The sequence below is a fragment of the Chelmon rostratus genome, chromosome 23 (genome assembly GCF_017976325.1).
Source record: "Chelmon rostratus isolate fCheRos1 chromosome 23, fCheRos1.pri, whole genome shotgun sequence".
Taxonomy (NCBI): domain Eukaryota; kingdom Metazoa; phylum Chordata; class Actinopteri; order Chaetodontiformes; family Chaetodontidae; genus Chelmon; species Chelmon rostratus.
Genome location: NC_055680.1, coordinates 15,939,184 through 15,962,809, shown reverse-complemented (window position 1 = coordinate 15,962,809; position 23,626 = coordinate 15,939,184). Strand labels below are relative to the sequence as shown.

The 23,626-nt window shown below is 44.6% G+C and overlaps 1 protein-coding gene across 1 annotated transcript in view; it reads left to right on the top strand.

Moving 5' to 3' along the window:
- The first annotated feature begins 1,433 nt into the window (after positions 1–1,433).
- Positions 1,434–23,626, top strand: part of nhsl2 (NHS-like 2) — a 137,578-nt gene continuing 115,385 nt past the window's right edge. The window contains exon 1 of the mRNA XM_041965503.1: positions 1,434–1,779. Within this exon, the coding sequence (XP_041821437.1) occupies positions 1,479–1,779 (301 nt within the window). The 5' untranslated portion in view covers positions 1,434–1,478. The remainder of the gene's footprint in view (positions 1,780–23,626) is intronic.

Here is a 23,626-nt window from a genome sequence, read left to right as displayed (position 1 = left end):
TGGAGGCCTGGACCTGTCCTCAGTTTATAGAGTAAAGAAAGATGGAGGGGGGGGCTGCAGTGCTCCATGTTGTCTGGCACTCAGGAATTTCTCTCCTTCTCTCTGGTTCTTCTTCTCCTCATTTCCAAACCCGATGGTTTAAATCGGCCTCGTTTTCACTCCCTGAAGCCTCCGCTGACATGTTTGGAAGCACTTTTAAGCTTTTCCTTTCTTTCTTTCTTTCTTTCTTTCTTTCTTTCTTAAGTTCAAGTTCAAACATACTTTTTCAGCCATCATGCAAAAAGCCACTTTATGACAAAACATTAAAAAACATGATGATTAATCAAACATGCACATAAATCAATAACAGAGTGAGTTCAATGAATGCAGAGCTACGTGGCCAGAAGTATGTGGACACCCAAGCTTTACACTTTCCAGCCCAAAAGTTGACAAAAGTATTTGGACAGTTGCAGCCTCTCGCTCACCCCTGCTCATTTTCTTCCACACTGGCACACGTGCACGCGTATTGTGGGCGCGCACAGTGACGCGCAGCAGTGCGTGAAGGACTCCCGAAGAGTTGATCCATCCCCCGTCCTACCCCTTCTTCTTTCCACACTCCCTCCTCCGCCTCGCCTCCTCTTCTTTCTTCTCCTCTCCTCTTCCTCCATCTCTCCCCTTCCTCTCTTCCTCCTCCAGGCAGGTTTTCTTCTCGGGAAACACCAGACTGTTGCGCCCGTGTCGCCGTCATGCCGAACGAGCTGAGATCTGATGCCCGGCGAGTTCTCTTCAAAATAAAAGCACGTATAGCGGGATGTTATGAAGGGCAACACAATCACTCATAAATGTACTTAATTAAAGTAATTGGTGCAAAATGAATAATGAAACTAAAATCCATTACAATGACAGTTTGCTTATGTTTCCAGAGTCGTGTGAGCAAAATCATGAAGCCTGCATATAAAATATATAATTTTTGAAAAATGGTTAACCTTTAAAACAAGCAAATCCATCATTTTAACATTATTTTTGTTGCAGGTTATGTTTTTTCTACTGGATTTTGTTCCACTCTAGCCTTATATAGTCTATAAGCTTATGTATCAGTGTATATACTGAAATAATGACCGCAATTTGATTAACCACATAATTAATCATCAAATCCATTTTGGCACTTCGATGGTTTGGAATATTTTGGGAGAAAGCTTGAATTCGGTCTTTGATTTTGAAAGTACAAACCGGATGTTTTGTGTGTTACACTCTGGCCTGTTTGACATGAATCCTCACAGCAGCTGAGTCTCTCCTCTCCACCGAAAAAAAAACGAGAAAAGCTCTCGCGCAGTCAAAAACAATGAGGGCGCACGACGCGCAACTCGCTCCAAGCGTCTCCAGCGGCAGCGGAGTTTTTCCCCCCGCAGGGTTCGTAGCATGCGTCTGTGCGCCAAGCGGAGGGAGAAGGACCACAGGGATATAACTTGACAACCTGCGGAGTTTGTTATTTCTGAATCATGCCTTTTTGCAAGCGGACGATACTTCCGAAAGATGTGTGCAAGCCAGACGGCGGGAGGCTGCGGGAGGCGCGTCCGCGGCAGCAGGCGGAGGTTTTCGGGGACTTGGTGGACGTGTGCGGCTTCACCCTGTGCTCGGTGCTCCGGCAGCTCTCGGATCTGTCCCGACACTCGGTGAGCATCCTGGAGGAGCTGGAGGGCGAGCTGGTGTCTGTGTGCCACCGGTCCGGCGCGCTGGAGGGCAGAGTGGTCCGGCTGCAGAGGCACGTCGCGGATCTGGCCAGCAAGCCTCCGCCGAGAAGTAAGAGGAAATTAAAAAGCATTTCATTTCTCACACACACACACACACACACACACACACACACACACACACACACACCTGGAGTCACTTTCCACAGCTTGCAGTTGCAGGGGAAGAGTTGAAGCCGTCTTTTAGTCTGGTGGAGTCCAGTCAGAGGTGTCAAACTTTGGGAGATCAGCCTGGAATCACGCTTTTCTGCAGAGATTTGTGCTTTCGTTCATGAGTCAACATGAGTGCGACCAGTGAGCGGCCACCTCTGCACTCTGCACGGCCCGGCTCGACTTTAATGTCGGCTGTGAGCAAGTGAGAGGTTTATTATTGGAGGCTTTGTAATTGTCAGCTGGTGTCCTGCTGCTGCAGGAAATCAAGAGTTTTACACACGGACTCCTAAACTGATGCAAGGAGGTGTTTGGATTCCGCTGGGAAAAGTGGAAATTTCACATAAAACCTGAATTAATTGGCAACATGTGACGTTTAAGGGGTCGGAAGCCACGTGAGCGTGTCAATAACTGATGTTAGAGTGACGTGATTTATTTCTGCTGTGCACTTTCGAACTGAAAATGACGTAAAGAGGCTCAGCGTTACGTTTTTCTGACCTGTGAACTTTCTGTAACAGTGACCTCCGAGTGTTCGGTTTACCAGCTGCTCCTGAAGGCAGCACATTGTGGGTGTGGAGAGCGGAATGTGAACCCGTTTGAGGAGCAGGGATGTCAGGCGTGTTTTGGAGTTTTGTCGCTACCTGTCACCTCCTGCAAACCTGCTGTCCTTCTTTGTTCACTCTTTGCTCGCTTTATGGCTCAGGTTTGGACTCAAAGTGAGTTGAAGCGGGTCAGAGCGTCTGGGACCAGGTTTGAGATGATGCTCAGCGGGAAGTCTTTGCTCTAAAATGTGCGTTTTCTTATTGTTCCTTCATTTGGATGATTCAGGTCGTTTGTGCAGTTGGACACTAGAGGAAAAGAAGGAAGTTTCTCCCTTTAAATCTCACTTTAGCAGGTGTACCTACCTGTGACATCACAGCCAGTTTGGAGCCAATCATGGCCCAGTATGAGCCTTGCACAGTGTGATGTGGAAACTTGAATCCTCCAGCATACAAACACTGAGACTCAGACTTCCCAGTGAAGGAGGAGACATCTTGTGTCCAGCTGTCAAACCTTTGGAAGCTTTTTGGACAAATAATCATTGAACGCAGAAGTCGACCAATCACGTGCTTTCAAAGTACCAAAGTTTCTGAAAGAAAGTTTGAGGCTCAGGGCAGGCGATCTGTTTCAGGTGAGTCTGATGAATCAGCTCACCTTTAACCGGACTCAAAGTGTATTTTTACACTTCAGGTCTATTTTCTCCTGTTTCACTCGTGTAAAACAGTGATTGTGTGTCGACGTCTGAGCGATGCTGCAGACCTACACCCAGTGCTGTGCCTGAACGCGTCCTGTGTGGACACAGATGGAGGAGCGAAGCTGCTGCTGCTGCTCACGCGGCGTCCCGTGTAGACACAGGGTTCGTCGTACTTATCCTCACAATCATAAAGAGTTTTCAGGAGAAACTTCCACTAAATCATAAACTTGTGCTCTCGCTGTCAGACAGCCTGAATGGACGTTTGAATGTGGCGTTTCGAGCACAGGTCACCGTGTAATCGACGGCAGCGTCATTGTTTCCAGCGTTCGATGAGTCATTGAAAGTCTCACAATAGAAAAATCAATACTGTTCCATCGTATATCAATACCACCACACAGCAACACTGGATACGTGGATTTGCCCTTTAAGATGACCACCTTTCAACATCCACCTGACAACAGTTCCCATGCAGGTTAGCTGCAGCCCAGGTGCATGATGGGAGATTTGCACCACGGCTGCTAACCTGACTGACAAACGCATCGCAAGTCGTTTTCTCTTTGTTTGCGTTAAAGCTGAAGAGTCAGCAAATGAATGTGGCTGTGAGAAAGAGTTTACGAGGCCGTCAGCAGAGTGTGTGTGTGCGCGTGTGTGTGTGAGCACGTACAATGTGATAAGAGAAAGTCCCTCCAAACGCAGACCAGATGTCGAGCTGGAAAGAGGAGAGGATGAAAGATAAAACAAAACGCAGCTCGCCTTTTAGTTTACTTTACCGTGTGTGTGTGTGTGTGTGTGTGTGTGTGTGTGTGTGTGTGTGTGTGTGTGTGTGTGTGAAGGTTTCATGTGTTCATCGATGTGAGATGCGAAGATCCTCGCTCTCCTCTCGCCTGTCTAAATTCTGTGTGGGTTCCTGGTGACCGCCTCGCTAACATGTGGGCAGAGGCACACGGCTAAACAATCAATAGAGCCCGGCCCGGGCCTTCGTCGCTCATCATCATCCTCCTCTCTCTCTCGCCTCCTACTGTCTCAGCAAAGTTGGGAAACATTGATCTAACTTTCTCCAACAGAGCAACAAGGCGTAAACACCGGGACTTTCCCCCTTTTGCTGATTCACAACCCTCAGACTTCAGACTGCGACGCCGCACATCGTCAACTTGTCACCTGTAATATTTGCTGACAAATCACATGAGGAGCTGGAGGCAGTGTCCTGTCGATGAGTCACCGCTCCGTGTTTGCACTACGATGAATTTGACTATTTACCTTGAAGTAATTTGATAGAAAAACTCAAACATGCGTCTGAATATGAAATGAAGTGTTTTTATTGGTTTTCTTTCCTATTTTTACATTATTGAGCACAGTTATCCTCAGTGTTTATAATGTCAAATGAGGACCCTGATCAGTGGTTTTGTTCTAATATTCAGAGACGATAATGGACGTGTTATGGTCTAAAGCAGGAGCCCTAAACTACATGTATCCAAGGGCCAGAAATTTTCTAAGCAGACGCTGTGAGGGCCGGACTTTCAAGTAAAGATACTTCACTAAAAAATGCTCTCAGTCGGTGCGCAAAACAAAACCCACAGTTCACAACCAATGAAAAACTCCTCTTCAGGATCCAGGAAGCAAACAAAAATACTCAGTTTGAGACTCAATGCAACAGTTGGCCAATGAAAAATGACCCTGAGTGATGCCTCTTGCCTCTAATAGACAATGTTGGTGATTCTCCGACACCTCCGGTGCTGCTGTCGGCTCCAAGGAAAGATCGGCCTGAGAGCTGAGGGGTTCGATGGAGGGTCCACGGAGGACAGGTGAAATATGAATTACGTTGCCGGGGTCGCTCTCAGGATGGACCGGACATCTTCTGCCAGTGAGGCGTGAACATTTTTCTGAATTCATCAATACTTCGTGGGATGGATGTGACCTGTGGGCCGCCAGTTGACTTTTCAAAACATCCCAAAATGACTCATTCTGGGTTTCATCAGAATCTGTTCAATCCAACAAAAGTCGTCTCAAGCCTCAAAACCCCCAAATATTTTCTGTGCCCATTGAGCAACTTATGGAGGCGTGACTGCGGCGCCATCTTGGAACACAGTGACCAGTCTTTCTTAATACAGCCACACTAGAAAATGACGACAACATTTTGTAAAGTATATGACACAAAGACACTAGGGACCATGTGCATATACTTCTTTGGCGCCAAGTGACACGTGTGCATCAAGCAGTGCTTCTATTGGCTGTCGTTCGTCAGTTCTTTCCACAACAGTTACAGATGAGGTGAAGTGTGACTGCCACCACTGCTAAGCTGCTTATTAAAGGTATGCAGAGAGATCGTGGTCATGAAACTGTTCAAATCGGTAATGATGATTTCCCTCCTTTGCGGGCGTGTGCTTTTCCTCCTATAACAGCCGCTGACAGCCCCCCCCTCCACCTGCCAAAACGAGTGGAACTCTGTCAGAGTTGCGTAAGGCCACGCTGAAACACATGTTCCTGGATGGCCTGGATGAGGGTTTTTTTCCACAGTTTAGAGTTTGTTCAGGAGTCGGACCTCCCGGGCTGCTTCCAGGACCTCGACACGGTGAAGCGCCAGAGGGATCGGAGCTGGTTTCCTTTGCCCGGGGCGGAGGGGAAGAGCTGGGCTGATACAGAGGAAGAGGGAGTCGCTTTGCAGGGCTTGATAGCAATGTGGGAATCCCAGTGGAAGCTGTCACTCAGAGAGGCCTGAACCTGAGGAGCTTGTCCTCTGCAGCACCTCGGCAGCGCTCCGTTTCTCACACTGGGTTTATTTCCTGCCGTTTTCTGTCGGCAGCCCTGAGCGTGGCAGGAGTATCCCAAGTATGTGAGTGGGAACCGAAGCTAAGTGTTTTCTTTCGCTGCCTTTTTCCAGCTTAATTCTCTGGGAAACCGCATTCTTCCTCCGAGCCCAAACTGATTTTAAAGGCAGATTCTGCTGAAGTTTGTTGTAGCAAAACGTTCCCTGCTCGCTCTGACGGTCCCGCTCGAGGTTGTTCCAGTCAAACAGAGGACAAATCAGGAATTTATAAGCGCAGTTTCACTGCAGGACGACTCAGTGATACCAGAGCAGGTGTTTTCATTCGGCTGCCAAAGGCAACACACCTGCTGTGATGTCACAAAGTGGGGTGTGGCCTGAAGATGCATCATGCTTGAGTTTCAGGCCGGAGAGAGCAGAGCAGTGTGAAGTCGGCTGCACAGCTGCATGAAAATATCAGCATTATTCAAAACCGAATCACAATATAGTCGCATTCATTTGAAAGGAGAATCTCTGTGTGATTTCATTTAATTCTTCTTCTGCTCTGTTTATTATAGTCATGCATATTGTAGCTTATACCGCCGCCTTCTGATGAAACTACACTTTGCATGAAAAAATAAATAGCACTATGCTATAATGTCAACAAAAACACATAAAAACAAGCAAAACGTTCCAAAATGGTAATAAAAAATATGCTAAATTCATCAATTTGCTTTTTAGTGACCTTTTGAAAGAAAAGTCTGATGTTGGTGGGAAGCAGTTTGCAGGCAGAAGAACATCCATAAATGACCAGTACTCACTGACATGTCATGCGCCCATGACCTGGATCCTGGAGGTCCTGGAGAAAGTGTTGTTTCCTGCCAGTTTCAAGCACAAATTAAAGCCTTTGCCGCGAGTTTATGATGCATTTTGTGTTTCAGAAAATGTGCACATCGGTTGGTTGTTTTGGCCTTAAATGTAGAATTGTGGTCTGGAGAGGGCGTTCGTTCGTTCAACATTCATCAATCACGCAGGGAGACGTCCAACATTTCATCTGAGAGCGGCCAAGTTCCACACCAGCATCAGCGGATGCAGACCAGGATGCAGTGCGGCTCAAATGAGTGAAACTGGCGTCACTGTTTCTGTCACGTTTCCTGCCGTCAGGTGGACAGCAGGTGGAGGATGCTGCTTGTTGCCTGTTCTCTTGGCCGAACAGACACTTGTTCAGGTGCTGATGTTTGGAAAAGATGGTGACACAAGTGTGATTTCATGGTGCATTCACGTGACGTGGGAATTTCTGCCGGCAACAGACACAAACTTGTAAACCTCAAGGTGTTGACATAGTGGCAAAATCTCTTAGAAGTTTTCCAGAAACTTTTGTAGATGTTGTTATATTAGCGTCATTTGTGACCTTCTTCATAAAAATGAGTTAAACAGGAGTGATTGATGGATGAATGTTACACGTGTTGTTTCACATGTTAGCTAGTTCTCACGTGACAACATACAATACGTATTTTTTTCTAAATAAAACAGTGTTACAAATCTCTTAAAGGGGAACTCCACCAATTTTTCACATCAAAGTCTAATTACAGGTGTCGAGAGAACAACTCCATGTGAAAAAGTTTTGTGGCTGCAGAGGGAGGTGCGTGAGGTTGCCTCATGTGATGTCACTTGAGTCAGCGTCGGTCGGGGCTGACGACTATCGGTGTGAAAATGAAAGCCATCTGGACTTAGAGAGAAGTGTTTACCAGACGTCCGTAGTCCGCTTCTCTGCTCTACTTGAGGCTAAATGCTCGAGGCTACATTAGCCGCTCCTAGCATAACACACAGCAGACCGACTTGTAAAGTTGCATTGTCGGAAATGTAAGCTTGGAATACAAAAGCCAATATCTCTGGTCCTCCTGCATTGATTTGCATCCTTACTTCAGCAAAAAACACTGTCCATCACGTGTTTGACCGAGTCATAGAACCTCCGCCTGAACTGTCTCTGGTAGAGTTGAATTATGCGTAATGTAGGCGCCATGTTTTGATGAGGATATCTCTGTCGTGCTGCATCGATTTTGACACTTTCTTGAGCCCGACAGCGTTAAAGGGCTGCAGTGCCACATCACAGTTAGTAGGTCATAGGCTTGCTCAGGTTTTTCTTACTGCAGCTTTAAGATCCAGATTCCTTCACTGTAGCGCAGGAGATGTTTCACTCTACTGATTTCTCTCCAAATCCTGTTATGGAAATCAAATGGTTGATGAGGGGACGAGAAAGGGGCTTTAACTCCCCTCTTCTTCTCGCTCTGGTTCCCCTCCTCTCTCTCTCTCTCTTTCTCTCTCTCCTCCCTCGTTCCCACGGGTGGACATCAACCACATGACTCAGTATCCCTCCCTGATGGCCCCTCTGTAATTCCCCTTCTCCACTTTTCTTACTTTTCTTTTCCCCCTCTTCGTCCTCCTTCGTCTGACGAGCAGCGGGAGGCAAAAAACCTTCTAGAAAAAGCCGACTTTTAGAGATTTATTCAGGTTCTGACCTGACAAAGTGATGCACTCAGTGGCGACTGGTGACTCTGGACGTCTTAACTTTCATTCGCTCTGCAATCCCACTGGTTTTATATCACAGATTCAGGCCTTGGATCTTTCTGGGGTCAAAATGTTGACTTCGCCTCCTCCTCCCTCGCCATCCATCTTCCTACAGGCAGTGATTCACACACAAACTTCTTGCCACCACTCCAGCACACTCTTTCATTTATTAATAACCTGCTTTAGTTGTTAGCTAAATTCAGCATTCGCAGCTGCCAAATCGCCGGGAGGGGATCTCATTTGCAGATCCTTAAAAACCAAGTGGAGTAAAACAACAACATCTCCCTGAAACACGAAGGGCTGAGGGGTTCGCGCTGAAGTGGTCTGAGCAGGACTAGGTGCTTCTTAGCGTTGTGCTCACTTTGCTGCTTGTGTAACTTGTTGCTCTTATTGTCCAGATGAATCACCACCAAGTTCTCACCTTCCTGTGCTGCTCATAAAAACAGCTGCAGGAGGCGAGCTTCCACCCAAGCTGTTTAATCAAGACGTGCGTGAATCATGTGACTTAAACGCCCACTGAGGAGGTGGAAACTCTTTGTGGAGCGATGAGGCTGTAACCTTCCTCCATGCTTCTGTGATGTTTTCTACATTTTGCATCTACCATTCAAGGTTTGACAGGAGCTCTTTTAATTACGTCTTAGAGAGAATTTAGAGAATAAGCGCCACCTAGTGTTCATCTGAATGAACTCCTAATATTCACAGATCAGTAGTGGATCGAAACCCCCATAAATTAGCATTTTATTCTGCTGATTTTCTGGAAGTTCTTTTAAAATTTGTCCACATTTGGAGCGGCAGCTTTAGTGGCCCTACTTCCTGAAAACCAGATTGCCTTTGACATGAAAGATGCACGAGATAACAAGTCCGTCTAAACCAACGTCGTGCCTGGTTTTATTTGAGGTCAGAGTTTTCTACATGAGCATTAATTTCTCTCTGGGCGGTGCCTTAACTTTGTTTCTGGGAAAATCAAACCAGGAAGTTACACAATCAGAAGTCGCGCATGTTGTGATTTGGTCGTTTTTCTTCTGTTTGGTCCAAAATGACGCACCAGTCTAATGTTTTCTGTCACATCACATCCTCATTTGATGGACCGGAGAAAGCTGTATCTGTGTGTGTGCGTGTGTGTGTGTGTGTGTGTGTGTGTGGGGGGGGGTCTCATATAAGTCAGTGTGCTGTCAAGGTCAGTGGGAAACCATAGTAGATGTTCTACGTTAATGTTTCTGTTGGAGCTCTAACTGTTTGTGCTGCTTTTTGTGCGAGTGTGTGTTCCTGCACAGTTTGTATGTGTGTGTGTGTGTGTGTGAGCAGAGACATTTTTCTTGTGTGTATTTGTGCGTCTGCACATGCTCAGTTTTCTGAGTACGATTAGTTAGGAGCAAGGATTAGGTGGAGGTGGAGCTTCAGGCCCCACAGTGGTTTCTGTGGTCAACATGTGGCCATTAATTACTCTCAGAGGGGGTGGGGGGGTTATGTGTGTGTGTGTGTGTGTGTGTGTGTGTGCGTGCGTGTGTGTGTGCGTGTGTGTGCGTGTGTGTGTGTGTGCAAATGTAGAAAATGGCCAATCAGTGAAGGAGAAAGTGCTGTTGAGTTGCAGATTCAGGTAAAAGAGTCAGACTGACTAAGAACTTCCTGTCTTGGCAGAGAGCCTGGTCAGTTCCCTTTTACACACACACACACACACACACTCACACACACTCACACACAATCACACACACTTGTATTCTAACAGCCGAAAGTGGCGGTAAAACTTTTCTCTTAATTTTGATACATTTTCCCTCCCTCCGACTGCAGCTTCCTGGTTGGACCGGTTACCACGGCAACCATCCATGTAGCAACTGTACTGTTTTAGGCCTGTGTGTGTGTGTTTGTGTGTGTGTATTGTCTCCCAGTGTCTCTTGCAGTGCTGATCTCCTGCTGTGAACTTCACAGAGTTTTTCTTTTTCTAATATCAACACCAATTTGTCAAATGGTGTGAAGACACACACGCACGCACACACACACACACACACAAACACTTTGCTGAGCTTGTAGTCTTATAGTCTTCACTTGGGGAGCACTGACTGGGAATATAAACCAATACACAGTATGTGTATGGGAAAAGTCTTACACACACACACACACACACACACACACACACACACTGGGAAATATGGAGCTCTGTAAAACGAGGGAAGGAAAGTAGTAAAAATGGGAGGAGGGATGAAAATCAGAGTAATACTAGAGGGGAAGAGATGAAAAAGAGCAGATGAGTTAGGGAAGGAGATGAAGGAGGGAAAGGAAGGAGGAAGTGGAGATAAGAAAAGAGGAAGGATGGGAAGATCAAAAGGAGGATAGATTGACAACTGCATAACAGACAGTTATGTAATTCTCGTCTGTCACTCGATGAAAAGTCTCCAAACTCGACACAAAACTGTTAGATGTTAGCATGTGGTTACCTGACATTTGAAATGTATTAGTCTTTTGCTAGACGAAGAGCATAGTGGAGCATCAGGAGCTGGTAGAGACCAAAAACGGAGCTTAAACGAGAGTGAATATGGGTTTCGATTCGTTCAAAATGTTACTGGAAATATTAGCTGAAAATGTGCCATCTTTGTTCATACTTTAAAGGTGTAATGCTTAAGAATTGGCCGCCTGTGAAAGTTCACGCCAAAGAAATAGCAGTAGCCGCTAACTGCTGCACACTATGCCCTGCAACTATCTTGAGCTGTAGCTACTAGCTGCCGTTAGCTAAGTAGCTCAGTTAGCTGCGCAGACAGTGCAAACTTGCATACATCTCCCAGCTGAAACTACGGGGCTGTACTGTCAGACGATCACCTCTTGAGGTACAAAGGGGTATTACGGACCAGATGGCCCACAGCTAGCTGGTTAGCATGCTAACTTAAGTAGATGTCCTTGGAAAACAATACACAGGTGTCTTTGAAATACTATTAGAACTTCTTCACAATCTGTTGATAGTGTCACATTATAGTCTAATATATGTTTACATGTTGCCTATAAATGTTAAAGTCAAAGTTCTCTCACGTTGTTTGCTTTTATTCGATACTTGCACAAGTGTGCGAGTGGAAAGGAAGCTAAAGATTATCCGTCTGCAGGAGAAGACTGATGGATCGCCTCTAAGATCCCAAAATCCTCCAATTTCTCCACACTGTGAAAAATAACAAATGCCACAGGAGTCCAGGAGATTGAGTAACAGCAGTGATATAATGCAGGAAGAGGCCCAGTGTGTGTGTGTGTGTGTGTGTGTGTGTGTGTGTGTGTGTGTGTGGTGAAACACAGTACATGTGCAGAACAGCACTCTCTCCTCTGAGTCCAGCAAGTTTCCTACAAGTGTTTTATGTGCGTGCGTAAATTTTCCAGTTTGTCGTCTATCATGCTCGCAGGACGTCTTTCTTCTTCGTTCTACGTGTTTCTCTTACGTATTTTCTTGTTCTCTGCTGCACGCACACATCGTCCATCCATCTGTCCGTCTGCCTCTGCAGCGCCAACGCGAGGACGGCTTGTGTGCCGTCTCCTTGAGGACAGATTCCTATCACAGAGGACAGAGGACGAGGCACGTTGTTCAAAGAGCAGATGAATCCAAGATGGCAGCAGCGTGTAAACACAAGCGAGACGACACACACTAGGGAGGATACAGTGATAGCATCGATGTGTGTGTGTGTGTGTTGATGTGTATTATGCACGTTGTGGGACCATAAATCTGTTTGCTCGTCTTCCTTATGGGGACAAAATGCAAGCCCCCGTAATGTAAACCGTTAAATTTTAGGGTGAAGCCTTGGATTAAGGGTGGGGTTAGCCTCAATCCAAGTACCCAAAAGGCTTGAAGATAGCATGAATGAAAGAAGTTAAGGTGGAGGTGTCTTTGAACAAACTATATACGAAGCCAAGTTTGCTAGCTGATGTTTAGCTACCTAGATAACTTCATTTTCCCTCTTGCATAACTTTTAATTCAATTAAAAGGCGAGCAGTAATGAACCAAATGCCAGAGTTTTGACTATTGTGACTAAGCTACGCTAACGGTTGCCCGCTAGCTGCAGCAGTTCAGCCACTGTCGCCAAATTTCCGGCTAGCTCAGTCGCCTTTTGTGTGGACGAACCAGGAGCCTGAAACAGAAGCTAAATGGTATACAGCCATCATTCATTTTATTTTTTGAAATACCTTAATCCACAGGCTGACAGGTTAGAAAATGCTCATATGAGTAGTTTTCCATTGGTCATACAGGATTTTTATATAAAATGGCAATAATTATGGATAAAAGTACAAAAATAAGACCTAAACTCTAAAAATATAGATTTATTTATTATTTTTTGAGTGGTGGAAAGTACATTCATTTTCATTATAAGTACTTTAGTTACTTGTTACTTTTCAGATTACAATTTTCCATTCTCTTCCTGCCCAGTGAAAACCACGTATCTCCAAATTTGGTGACTGTGAATGTTTCTGATAAACTGAAGGATTAAGTGTTCCTGTATGCGTCGAGAAAAGTCTGCTCCTGGATTGGCTGGAAAATGCATTGTCACAAGCTTTTTGTAGTATTTCCACAGCGTGGTATGTGTGAGTTTGGAGTAACTTGGAGTACTCCTGGGTGCGAGTGAGCGAACAGACAGCATCGTGTGTGCATGTGTTCGCAGCACGAGTAGGTTTTTATCAGTGTTTCTGTGCAGAGCTCTTCTCTCAGGCCCGCAGCGGACAAAAGGCTGGCTGTCAACACCAACACGCTAAACGTCGGCCAAGGCATGCTGTAATGGTGGACGCAATCACTTCCAGATGACGGATAGAGAGAGAGAGAGTGTGTGTGTGTGTGGAGGAGGTTGAATTAGAGAGAGGAAGAGGGGGAATATCGCTTCATTGTGGAGGGAGATAACCGGGTTACATGCAGGATAGAAGAGAGTGGAAGTGTTACCATAACAGCTGGGTAGGAAAGGATGCAAACAAGCAAAGGAGACAAGGGCGCAGTCCTGTCGAAGAAAGCAGGAGAATGACTCTTTAGACATAAAATGCAAGATTGGAAAAATTGCAAATGCAAATTTTACATTTTTACAAGTTAATAGCCCCCAGCCAATAACAGAGCGCAGGTGGCCCCCAGGCAGACGGTAAGCTGCTACGAAAATGGCGGACAAGGCGCCAAAAACTCTGTTTACAAGCAATAACAAACAATTCCTGCATAGTTTACCTTAAAAAGTTGAGTTTTTTGTAAAAGTTCGGCTAAATTTCGAACATGCATGTTCACACAATGCAAGTCAAATGCTTTAATGCTTTAATAAAGGAGGCTTTGGTAACCAGTTCAATGTGTAATAAGTGATGTAAGTGATGTTTTTACACATGCAGTCAAACATCTTAAAACCACACGTGCCCACATATGTAGATGTATCACCTGCTTTTTTTTATGAGGGGTAAAACTAAGAAGGTGAAGCTGAAGTCTACCCGCAGGTCCAGCACCGGCTCTCTGCATCGCACCTGAGCTCAACGGCGACATCCTCTGCCCGAGCGCGGAAATGTCCAAATCAGGGGTTTTAAAAAATGTCTAAGTGAGCTGACAGGAGTTCAGTTTTGGTTTGCCGGATCAGAGAGCGGAGAGGAGACGAGGCCCGGCTGTGAAGTGTTTATTGGCAGGGCGTCGTGGCGAGGAGGCTGGGCGAGCGAGCTTCGGCAGAGGAGGGGTACAACAGCAGAACACACAGTTCTGACACTGAACACATGGACCGGGACACCCTGATGAGTGTGTGTGTGTGTGTGTGTGTGTGTGTGTGTTCGTGCCACTACCTGGCAGCCACGAGGCTTTGCGGTTTGGACGTGGTGTGAATAAACAGTGTGTGTGTGTGTGTGTGTTTGTAAACAACTCATTTTTGTGTGTGTTGTTTGGTGTCTTTTATGAGTCACGTCAGCCCGATGAATCACCGCTAAACGGAGCGCAGTTATGGCCGTTGCTTTGTTTTGGTTTGTCTCTGCGTCTCTCCACTTTGTAATCTGCACAAGCAAACACTGAAAGTGACGGACAAAAAACACGATTCCCGTTACGTCTGCCAACATACGATATCTAGGATCAGAGAGGGTCGTACTTTTAAACATTTTTAATCTAGTTTGTGCAGCTCTACAGTTAAAACACTGGTGTTGGGGGTGTCTGGGGGTTGTTGAATCACCTATTATAGATTTATTGCTTCGATATTCTTAGAACTATGTTGGCTGCTTGGGAACTTGTGTCTGTTTTGTGCTTTTTGTTCTATTTGTACGTCTTAGCTTGTTTGTTTCAAAATGCAAATGAGCTTTTAGCAACATCTTTTTATCATTTTGTTATTAGTATTATTATTATTCTCATAACCTGAATAGCTTCTTGATCTCATCCAGGCTTGACGCCATTTTTGTGGCCTTTTTCGTGTTTCTGTTTTTTAGCCTTTTGCACAGGAAGTGGACGTCCCCAATCCTTCCGCTTACAGAGCTGTGATTGGTCGATTATTCCTCCGACCAGAGGAAAGCAGAACTCTGAATCCGTGCAGAAATTGGATGTGTGTGCAGTGATTAAGACGTCTGGACGCAGCAAGAGAGCAACATTATTGGTATAACATCTTCTTTAGTCAGCTGTGCAGCTTGTTAGTTCATATTTGTGTGTTCCTGCATGTGTGTGTGTGTGTGTGTGTGTCGCCGTGTCCTCTATCTGCCCTCTGATTCGTCAGTGCCCAGTGTGAATCGGGCTCTGTGCCCTGTCACACACTCACACAGCTTATTTACTTGTTTTCTTTGCTCTGAGTGTCAACACTCTGCACTAAAATGCTGCTGATTATGTGGTGGAAAATTTTATTTGAACGTTATTTAAAGTTGCTGCTAGTTTTTAGGTCACGGCGCTGTTTAACCTTTAACCTTTTTAATGTTAGAATTAAGCCCTCTCGACAGATAATGGTTAAAAAAAGGCCTGTTTATCTGACATATGGACTTTTTAGGATGTTCAATCACACCTTTCCGTTCATTATTTCCACACCGGATGCTCATTCTCACACTTGTTAGCCAGTTGATAATTATATTTATCTTTTTATTGCTTTTTGACACGAATAATATCAGAGAACAAAGACATCCTGAGCAGAAAAGACAAAACAAATAAAACAATGGATAAACAAGGCAAACATTGGTGTTATCATGTTGCTATCACTCATGTAGCATACGCATGCAAAGTATTTTAATATTACTTCTTTATCTAATAACATCCAGGCCAAGTATCACTGAACATATCCAATATTATTAACATATTGGGCATCACATTACATGTACTGATAACACCTTATTGGGTAAATATCATCAGCATATACTGCAGTTATCATTCATATGTCAGAATGTAAGAAAACACCAGGTTTCTATCACGTTTCTGCCACTCGAGCAGAGTTTCTAAAGCTGCAACCAGAGCTTGAATTTGGACAGAATAGCTCAGACTTGGGTTCCGTCAGCACCGATGGAGCTGCTTCAACAGCAGCAAAACTAATAAAGTAATACAAAAGATACGCAGATTCAAAATGGCAAAACTGAACAAACTTTATTTGAGTGATGTTGCATTTGCAGGTCTTTCTTAGAGCCAGTGGCTACAGTCATCGTCACTGAAAGAAAACAGACGCAGGTTTATGCTGGAGTTCTCCGTCACGTGTACAATCTTTGACTCCGAATGATCACAGTGAGTCGAGAGTGATAGCTTTTCTAATTAAAGAAGATTAGTTCGTAAACATGATCACAACAAATGAACACACACGCGAGGCCGGAGCTTTCTAAGTGAGGTATGACACGAGCTGTTGATGACAGGAATAAATAGAAATGCTGAATTTACTGGATGCAACATGAAAATCAATGTTTGTGCTGTTCGAGGAGTCAGCAGTGTGTATGTGTGTGTGTGTGTGTGTGTGTAGGTGTGTGTGTGCGTGCTTAGCATCTGTTGCTTTGTGTGCTGCCTCTTGCTTGTGTGTGCTTATCTCTGCTGGTGTGTGTGTGTGTGTGTGTGTGTGTGGGCAGGGCTGACGCAGCAGAACTAACTGCAACATGGCGAGCGAGGCGGTGCACGCACACACACACACACACAGATGTATACGCTTATACACAAATGTATTTATAGTCATATGCAGTAAAGTAATGCTGCACATTGAGGTGACGTTTGAAAACACGTCGCCTGCAGATATGTGGATCACACACACACACACACACACACACACACACACACACACACACACACACACAGTGCTTGGGTTATCATGTGAACTGTCACTGTTGCAAGTTCTGTTGGTAGAAAGAGACCACGTGAGAGGGAGCAGGGCAGCGAGAGTGAGGGAGAGAAAGTGGAATCAAAGGGGTGAGGATGGGGGGGGCAGGAGCAAGAAGGAGGAGAACGGGAGTGAAGCAAGTGGACACATAGACGGATAGAAGGGGGAGAGTGCTTGTTCAAAGTAATAGAGTCTCAGATAGATAGATAGATAGATAGATAAAGGGATGCGTTGGAAACGGAGGCGATCGCCAGCGCAGGGGAGGACGGGAGATGATGAGGATGAGGAGAAGAGCACAAACACCTCCTTGAGAGTGCATTTCTTTAAAGGTAGTGTGTGTGTGTGTGTGTGTGTGTGTTGGTGCACGTGCCCAGTTGGCTGCATTCCTTTTGCTTTTTTTGCCGCATTTGTCTCGTCCTCTCAAGTGTATCGTTAAGTGACCAGCAAGTGCATCAATGTGTTGGCGCCTTGGTGTGTGTGTGTGTGTGTGTGTGTGTGGACATGTATTACTTATGTTGTGGGGACATTTATCTGTTTACACACTCACATTGTGGGGACTCACCTTCCTTATGGGGCAAAACGCAAGTCCCCGTAATGTAAGTTATTATTTTTAGGGTGAAGACTTGGGTTCAGGTCAAGGTTAGGGTTTGTCTCCAGGAAAATGAAATTTGACAACTGAACATCAAAATCATAATTTTGCTAATTTTCGGCTTTAATTAATTAATTTAGTTAGTTCTTGCATGGCTGATTGTGTTTAAATGACTCACATTTAGTTTTTTTTAATTCCCAGTATTGTTTAAAGCTGCACTAATGAATATTTCTTTACAAACAATGAATCAAATGATGATGTGTGTTGTGAAACGTGTCATTCGTAGCGCAGAACCAAAAAAAAAACGACCACCATCTCTGGCATCGCCGCTTTAAAGCATCTTTCGGCTCGTCGTTTTGTTTTTGGAGTCGGCAGCTTTGCTGTTTGGATTCGCTCTCATCAGCCGACCTGCCCGGCGCCAAATGCTACGCAAAGTTAGCAACTAGCTGATGAGCGCGGTGGAACATTTAGCAGCTAAAGAGACAGAATTTTCCCTCCGGAGCTGGTGGAGACCAAACTGTAACTGCCGTCATATCAGATATATAAGGAGATAGTATGTTGAATGTGTTTGTAATTTTCATGTTATGCTGCCCCCTAGTGGTAAAAACCCTGATCTTTAATGTGCGTGCACAATGTTAACAGTGCAGCATTGATATACAGGAAAGTTTGATGTATTGTACAAACAGGAAGTTGTGCAATGTAGCTGATAAAAGCACCGAGGCTGGAAGGTGTGGAGGCTTTTTATTCTCTTCACAACAGCACAAAGTATCATCAGGTGAGACGCTGGTTTTCTACTGAACTGCTGGTCCTGGTCCATGTTTGTCAGTCCGATCAGTGAAATTTATTTCATTTTGACATTTGTGCTTCTGCAAACATTTCTGTCGTCTGAAACTTCTCCACAATTGGATATCAGGACGGTTGTTATGGAATACAATTTTGAGTTCTTACTAGGACATAGTGGGATAACTCAAAGATGAAAATCTGTAAGAAAATCCTGCAAGACCTGTAAGACTGTAGACTAGTTTGCACACAGAGCCAAGATAAACAGATGTCTTTCATATTCGGATGCTTGACTCATTCCAAGCAAACGCGCTGAAGGGCGGCTGAAGAAGACTCGTGTTCAAACTGGGAACAAACCTCCAGGGACACATTAGTCGAACCGCGAGCCTGAGCTGGTCTCTGCAGCCCTCAGCGGTGACACAAACACACACATTCTGCTGGACTGAATCATTTTGCTATCAAACATCTGTTGCTCTTATTATTTAGCTGTTTTCCCATCTGTCAAGAGTGTTGTACGTCTTATTTTACGGGTGGTTTGCTGTATGTGGTTGTGGTCAGACACACATAACATCCTCAGCAGCTTGGAAGCAGGAAATTGAATTAAAGCTAAAGTATGCTAGTCAGCCAGGACGTCAGCTGGTTTCATATGATATTTGTCTATTAAAGTTATAATCATCTCAACACGGCCACTGTTTTGTCACCTAAATACACTAGATCCTTTTTTAACAAAACTTTTTCAACGCTAACACCCATGTTTGCTAGCTAGCAGCGCTCTTCTTCCGTGTTTCCTGGTGCATTGTTTCACGGCGCATTAGCGCCCTCAAGGGTCGATCGGTGGGATAACTCGGGAACCACCAGCAGTCGCTCATGTGCAAACAAATAACAAGCAAAGACTGGGATGTTGCTCTGTAAAGTGTTGCCCCACGGCGCTGCTAGCAGTGATAAGTAAACTGTTCGCTGTAACTTGCTAGCTAGCATTAGCTTCATAAAAACTGGGTTTCAGCCAAGTCACAAATGATTTCATGATTGAAATAGTTTTGCTCAGTTCACTGCCTGCCTGTGTCGTCTGTTCATTTGTTTTTATAAGTAACCATTGTAAGTGAACGCACCACCACATGAAGCTAACAACCTCATTGTAGGCTAACAGACTCGTCACATCATGTTCCTGTAGAGATTAAGATTTTAAACTGATGTCAGACGGCCATTTTTTTCAGATTAAAAGACCGCTTTTGGAGCTTTTTAAAATAAATTAATGAATTAGATGAAAAAATTGAAGAGTGGGTGTTGGAAGGAGCACAGTGCTTTCTCACATCTGTGCTGTCTTGGTGTCCTGGTCTTGCATATTGCAGTTTTAATCTAGTTTAATCAGATGGTGCTATTAAAACTACATTTCTATCTACGGGGAGATGAAGTCCTTCTCTGCCATGTGAAAGGGAAATACAACAAGCTGGCTTTTGTTCGTGCCGAGCAGCCTCGGGCTGAAGGAGGGTGGGGTGGGGGGGTCCTCACATGGCAGAGGCCGACGGGCCACTCAGACAGATGCTCCGAAACGGTTTCTAACGTACCTCGAAGTGTTTGTTGTCCTGGAGGAAATCTTCTGAAAGGGAATCAAAGACGGAGACGAGCCTGACTCAGCCGCCGTGTTGGATCTGTTGTGTGTCTGACTGGAACAGCCACCAAAAGACCCGCCTCGCACGCTGACATTTAAATGTGCACGAAACTTTTAAATGAACTTATTTGTCTGAAAACTCTGTTGTTGGGTGAAGTGGAAGCAACATGTTCTCGCAGGATTTCGCTCCGTTGTGCTTTGACCCCAAAAGGCAGTGATTTCGGATAGTTTTCCCTCTTTCAGTTTGCTGTCATGGCAGCACAGAAAAAGTGCACGGTGATGGACACTCATGCTAATCATAGTTATAGAGCAAAATAATGCATTTAAACTGTGCATTTCTGCTCCTGCTCTGCACATTTGAAAAGCCTCATTTATGCCTTTAAAATCCAATAAACATAAGTGTTTCTCTTTGTACAGCTCATTTTCTCAGCCGTTTCACGCTTTGCAAACGCCCCGAATCACAGAGTGTTGATTTGTTTTCCAGCATTTCACTGAACTGTGGTTTGAAGGCCTCAGTGGGAGTCGAGCTCCAGTCAGTGCTGCTGTATCCTGATTGCTTCTTCTGTCGGTGTTGTGCTACCTGCCGTGCTCAGGTGCAGCAGAGAGAAAGAGGCAGGCGGATGAGGAAGAAAGAGTGTCAGAGAAGACAAGCCAAAAGCTGCAGCTTCCTTCAATTTCGATTAATCAAGAACAGTGAAAAACACCCTCCATAATATCCCAGAGCCCAGCCTGATGTCCTAACTAAAACTCTATGAAAATATGTGATAGCAGGTGTGTCAGTGTAACCAAAACTGGTGATTGTTTGGCAGCTTTTGCCCTGAAATTTAAACTGAATAAACTGCTTGCTGACAGTAGTTTTCTGAAGTGTTCCTGAGCCCATGTATTAATCTCCTTTATCCAATCACGTGTTCACAAAGTAGTGAACCTCGCTCCATCCTCGCTTGTGAAGGACTGAGCCTTTCCAGGATGCTCCTTTCATACCCAATCATGATACTATCACCTGTTACCAATCAGCCTGTTTACCTGTGGAATGTACCAAACAGGTGTTTCTGGAGCGTTCCACAACTTTCCCAGTCTTTTGTTGCCCCTGTCCCGACTTGTTTGAAACGTGTTGCAGCATCAGATTCAGTGTCAGGGTTCTTCGTTTACACAGATTTCCTGATCTAGATTGTTGTGGCTTGTGTTGCACCTCCTGGAAACTATTTGCTGTGTCATTCCTGGTGTGAACACCAGGCAGGCTGGGTAAAGGAAGTCTGACCACACTGTTCGCATACACATGCTCAGTCTCGGCCTGGGGGGTCTGAAGCTGCAGGCGGTGGAGTAGAAGGAAACAGGCCTGACATTTAGACTTTTGGCAGAGCGTTACGGCCTCACAGAGTCACGTTTCAGTCGTCTGATCTGACCGAACGCTGAAGCAGAAGCTACTGGAAGTCGGTGAAGCTCCTGCACCTGTGCACATACGAGCATCGTCAGGTTTCTCTCCCTCTCATTAACTTCCCTCTTGTCATGTGACAGCAGTGGGACTGCGAGCTGTCCCTCCAGGGACTCACCGACTTTACACTCAAACACACAAACACGCACACACAACCTCTAATTAGCACTGATTTGGACGAGATTTATCCTCCAAGTCGGTTCTGACACAAACACAGAAGTTTATTCAGCTGTAAAAACTTGAACCTCGCCGCAGATGGGAGAAGACGCAGAGATTCATTTTAGAAATCCCGTCTCAGATCTTATTATAGTATCTGTTCTCCATGAATGAGTCACTTAATGAATCTTTTACTGTGTTTTCTGCAAAACTCCTTTTGGTTTCGTGCAAGTTAGTGAACATCCATGTGTAATCTTATATAATATTTGTAACTAGTGTGTTTGGTGTGTGAGGATTGTTTCATGTGACTGACTTGTTTTCTGTCTATAAATATAATTTGTTTTGAGGTTTTTATTGTGTGACAGCTTGATCTTGAATTAATAAATAACATTTAAGGCCACTTTTGGTGTATAGAGGCGACTTTGGCGCCCCCCAGTGGAATTAAAAAACATACTGGAACATACTGATCATGTTAAAATACACTATAGATTATATATTATATAATGCACATTAGAAGTTATTTATTACTGTTCTCCTCTGTATTGCATATTGATACTGGCCTCATTAAGCAGACCAGGTTAACACCAACTGCAGCTTCCTGTTCTGCTACGTTCACGTGCTGCCGCGGGCTAACATTGATGCTGCGCCTGATGCTACGCCCCATCCTGCATGTGTGGAAGTGGTAGACCTGATTAACAACCAACTTCTAGCAACTGGAGCTAAACAACTGACCAGTCAGATCTTTTACATACCAGTCCTGCATTCGAACTCTTAATTAATCTGTTTTAAATTTGCATGAAAATATGTTGAAAGTACTAAAAGTAAAAGTGTGCATCATGCAGAATGGCCCCTCTCAGAATCATATATGTTATATTAAAGGTATATAATTATTGATGTACTAACATTTAGCTTAATCTACAATAATCTATCATAATTTATTAAATTGTTTATATTTTGCATGAATAATCTGAATTTGCAAACTACTAAATAATGTAGTGCAGTCAAAAATATTTGCTTCTCTATAAAGTAGCATTACATGGAAATACTCAAAGTACTAGTACCTCAGAATTGAACACATGATCAAGTTTTAGGAACAAACTGTGTTGTATTGTCAGTTTGGATATCAGAATTAGTATCAGGGCACAAAAAGCCGGATCAATGCGGTTCTGGTAATCCTTTGCAGAGAGGCCACCGTTCAAACCTGCAGGAGGGAACTGTTTTATTCTCAGATCATACATGGACATGACTTAAACTGCCTTGCTCAAGGCCGCCCCGGCGAGCATCTTTCCCCACTCACGTTTCCCACCTGTGCTTTCCCAGCTGGTGCGGGACTCAGACCGGCAACCTCACGGCCCTGCGTCTCCAGCCTGCAGGCAGCCGCTGGCCCAGATAGCAACAGCGTTCAGTCTGTTGTTCAGCAGAGGGAGAAACACGCTTTGTGGTAATTAAAGTGTTTCCCTCAGCTGGCTTTCACTCGATTCAGCAGATTTGCTTAATTTCGGAGTGTCTTCCGCCGGCCTCCTGCTCACCTCAGGCAGCTGTACTGGAATATATTTTCTGTTCGGTTCGGGGGTCCTTTGAGGTTGCATTGTCTTCTTTTTCATTTCAGTCAGTAGAGAATGAGATCTAGATTTTACACGACAGGTTTTTATTTTTGCAGTTTTGACGTAAAACACTCGCTTTCATGATATGACAACATGAATCTTTCCTCTTATGTAGAATCACGTAGAATAATCGTATCTATAAGTATTTTTGTGGATGTTTTCGGATGATATTTTTAAAGATATGCTGAAGAATTAAATGCTCCTCCTGAGAAAAGTCTTGGCTAATTAAACTGTTTATGAACCCCGATGATTATTCTCATTTTTTGCAACGCTAAATGATCTTATGGGAGAAAGAGAAAGCGGGAAGGGAGAAAAGGAGGAGAACACAGTGAAAGTGAGGAAGAAAGTAGTGCAAGAAACAAAGGAGGAGATAAAGTGAAAGGGAAGGAGAAGCCGGAGATGAACTGTGAGTGGGCGGATGGAAATGAAAGCGTGTTACTGTAGTGCGAAGCCCTCTGTGAAGGAATGCATCATTCATCAGCCTCTCTATTAGCTTGTGTGTGTGTGTGTCCATATTAGGTAGCTGCTTCAGGCCACCAGTATAGATTTCAAGTGTGCGTTCCAGTGTGAGAAGTGTGTGTGTGTGTGTGTGTGTGTGTGTATGTGTGTGTGCAAAACTTATTGCATCGTGTTCACTTCCTGCTTTAAATGTCAAAACAGTGTTATGAGTGTGTGTGTTTTTTGCGGTTGTAAATACATACTTGTTGCTAACAGGGCAGGATTTGGGAATGCTGCCCATCTGGAAGTTACCTCCTCTGTGTGTGTGTGTGTGAGTGTGTGTGTGTGTGTGTGTGTGTTTGATTAATGCTACC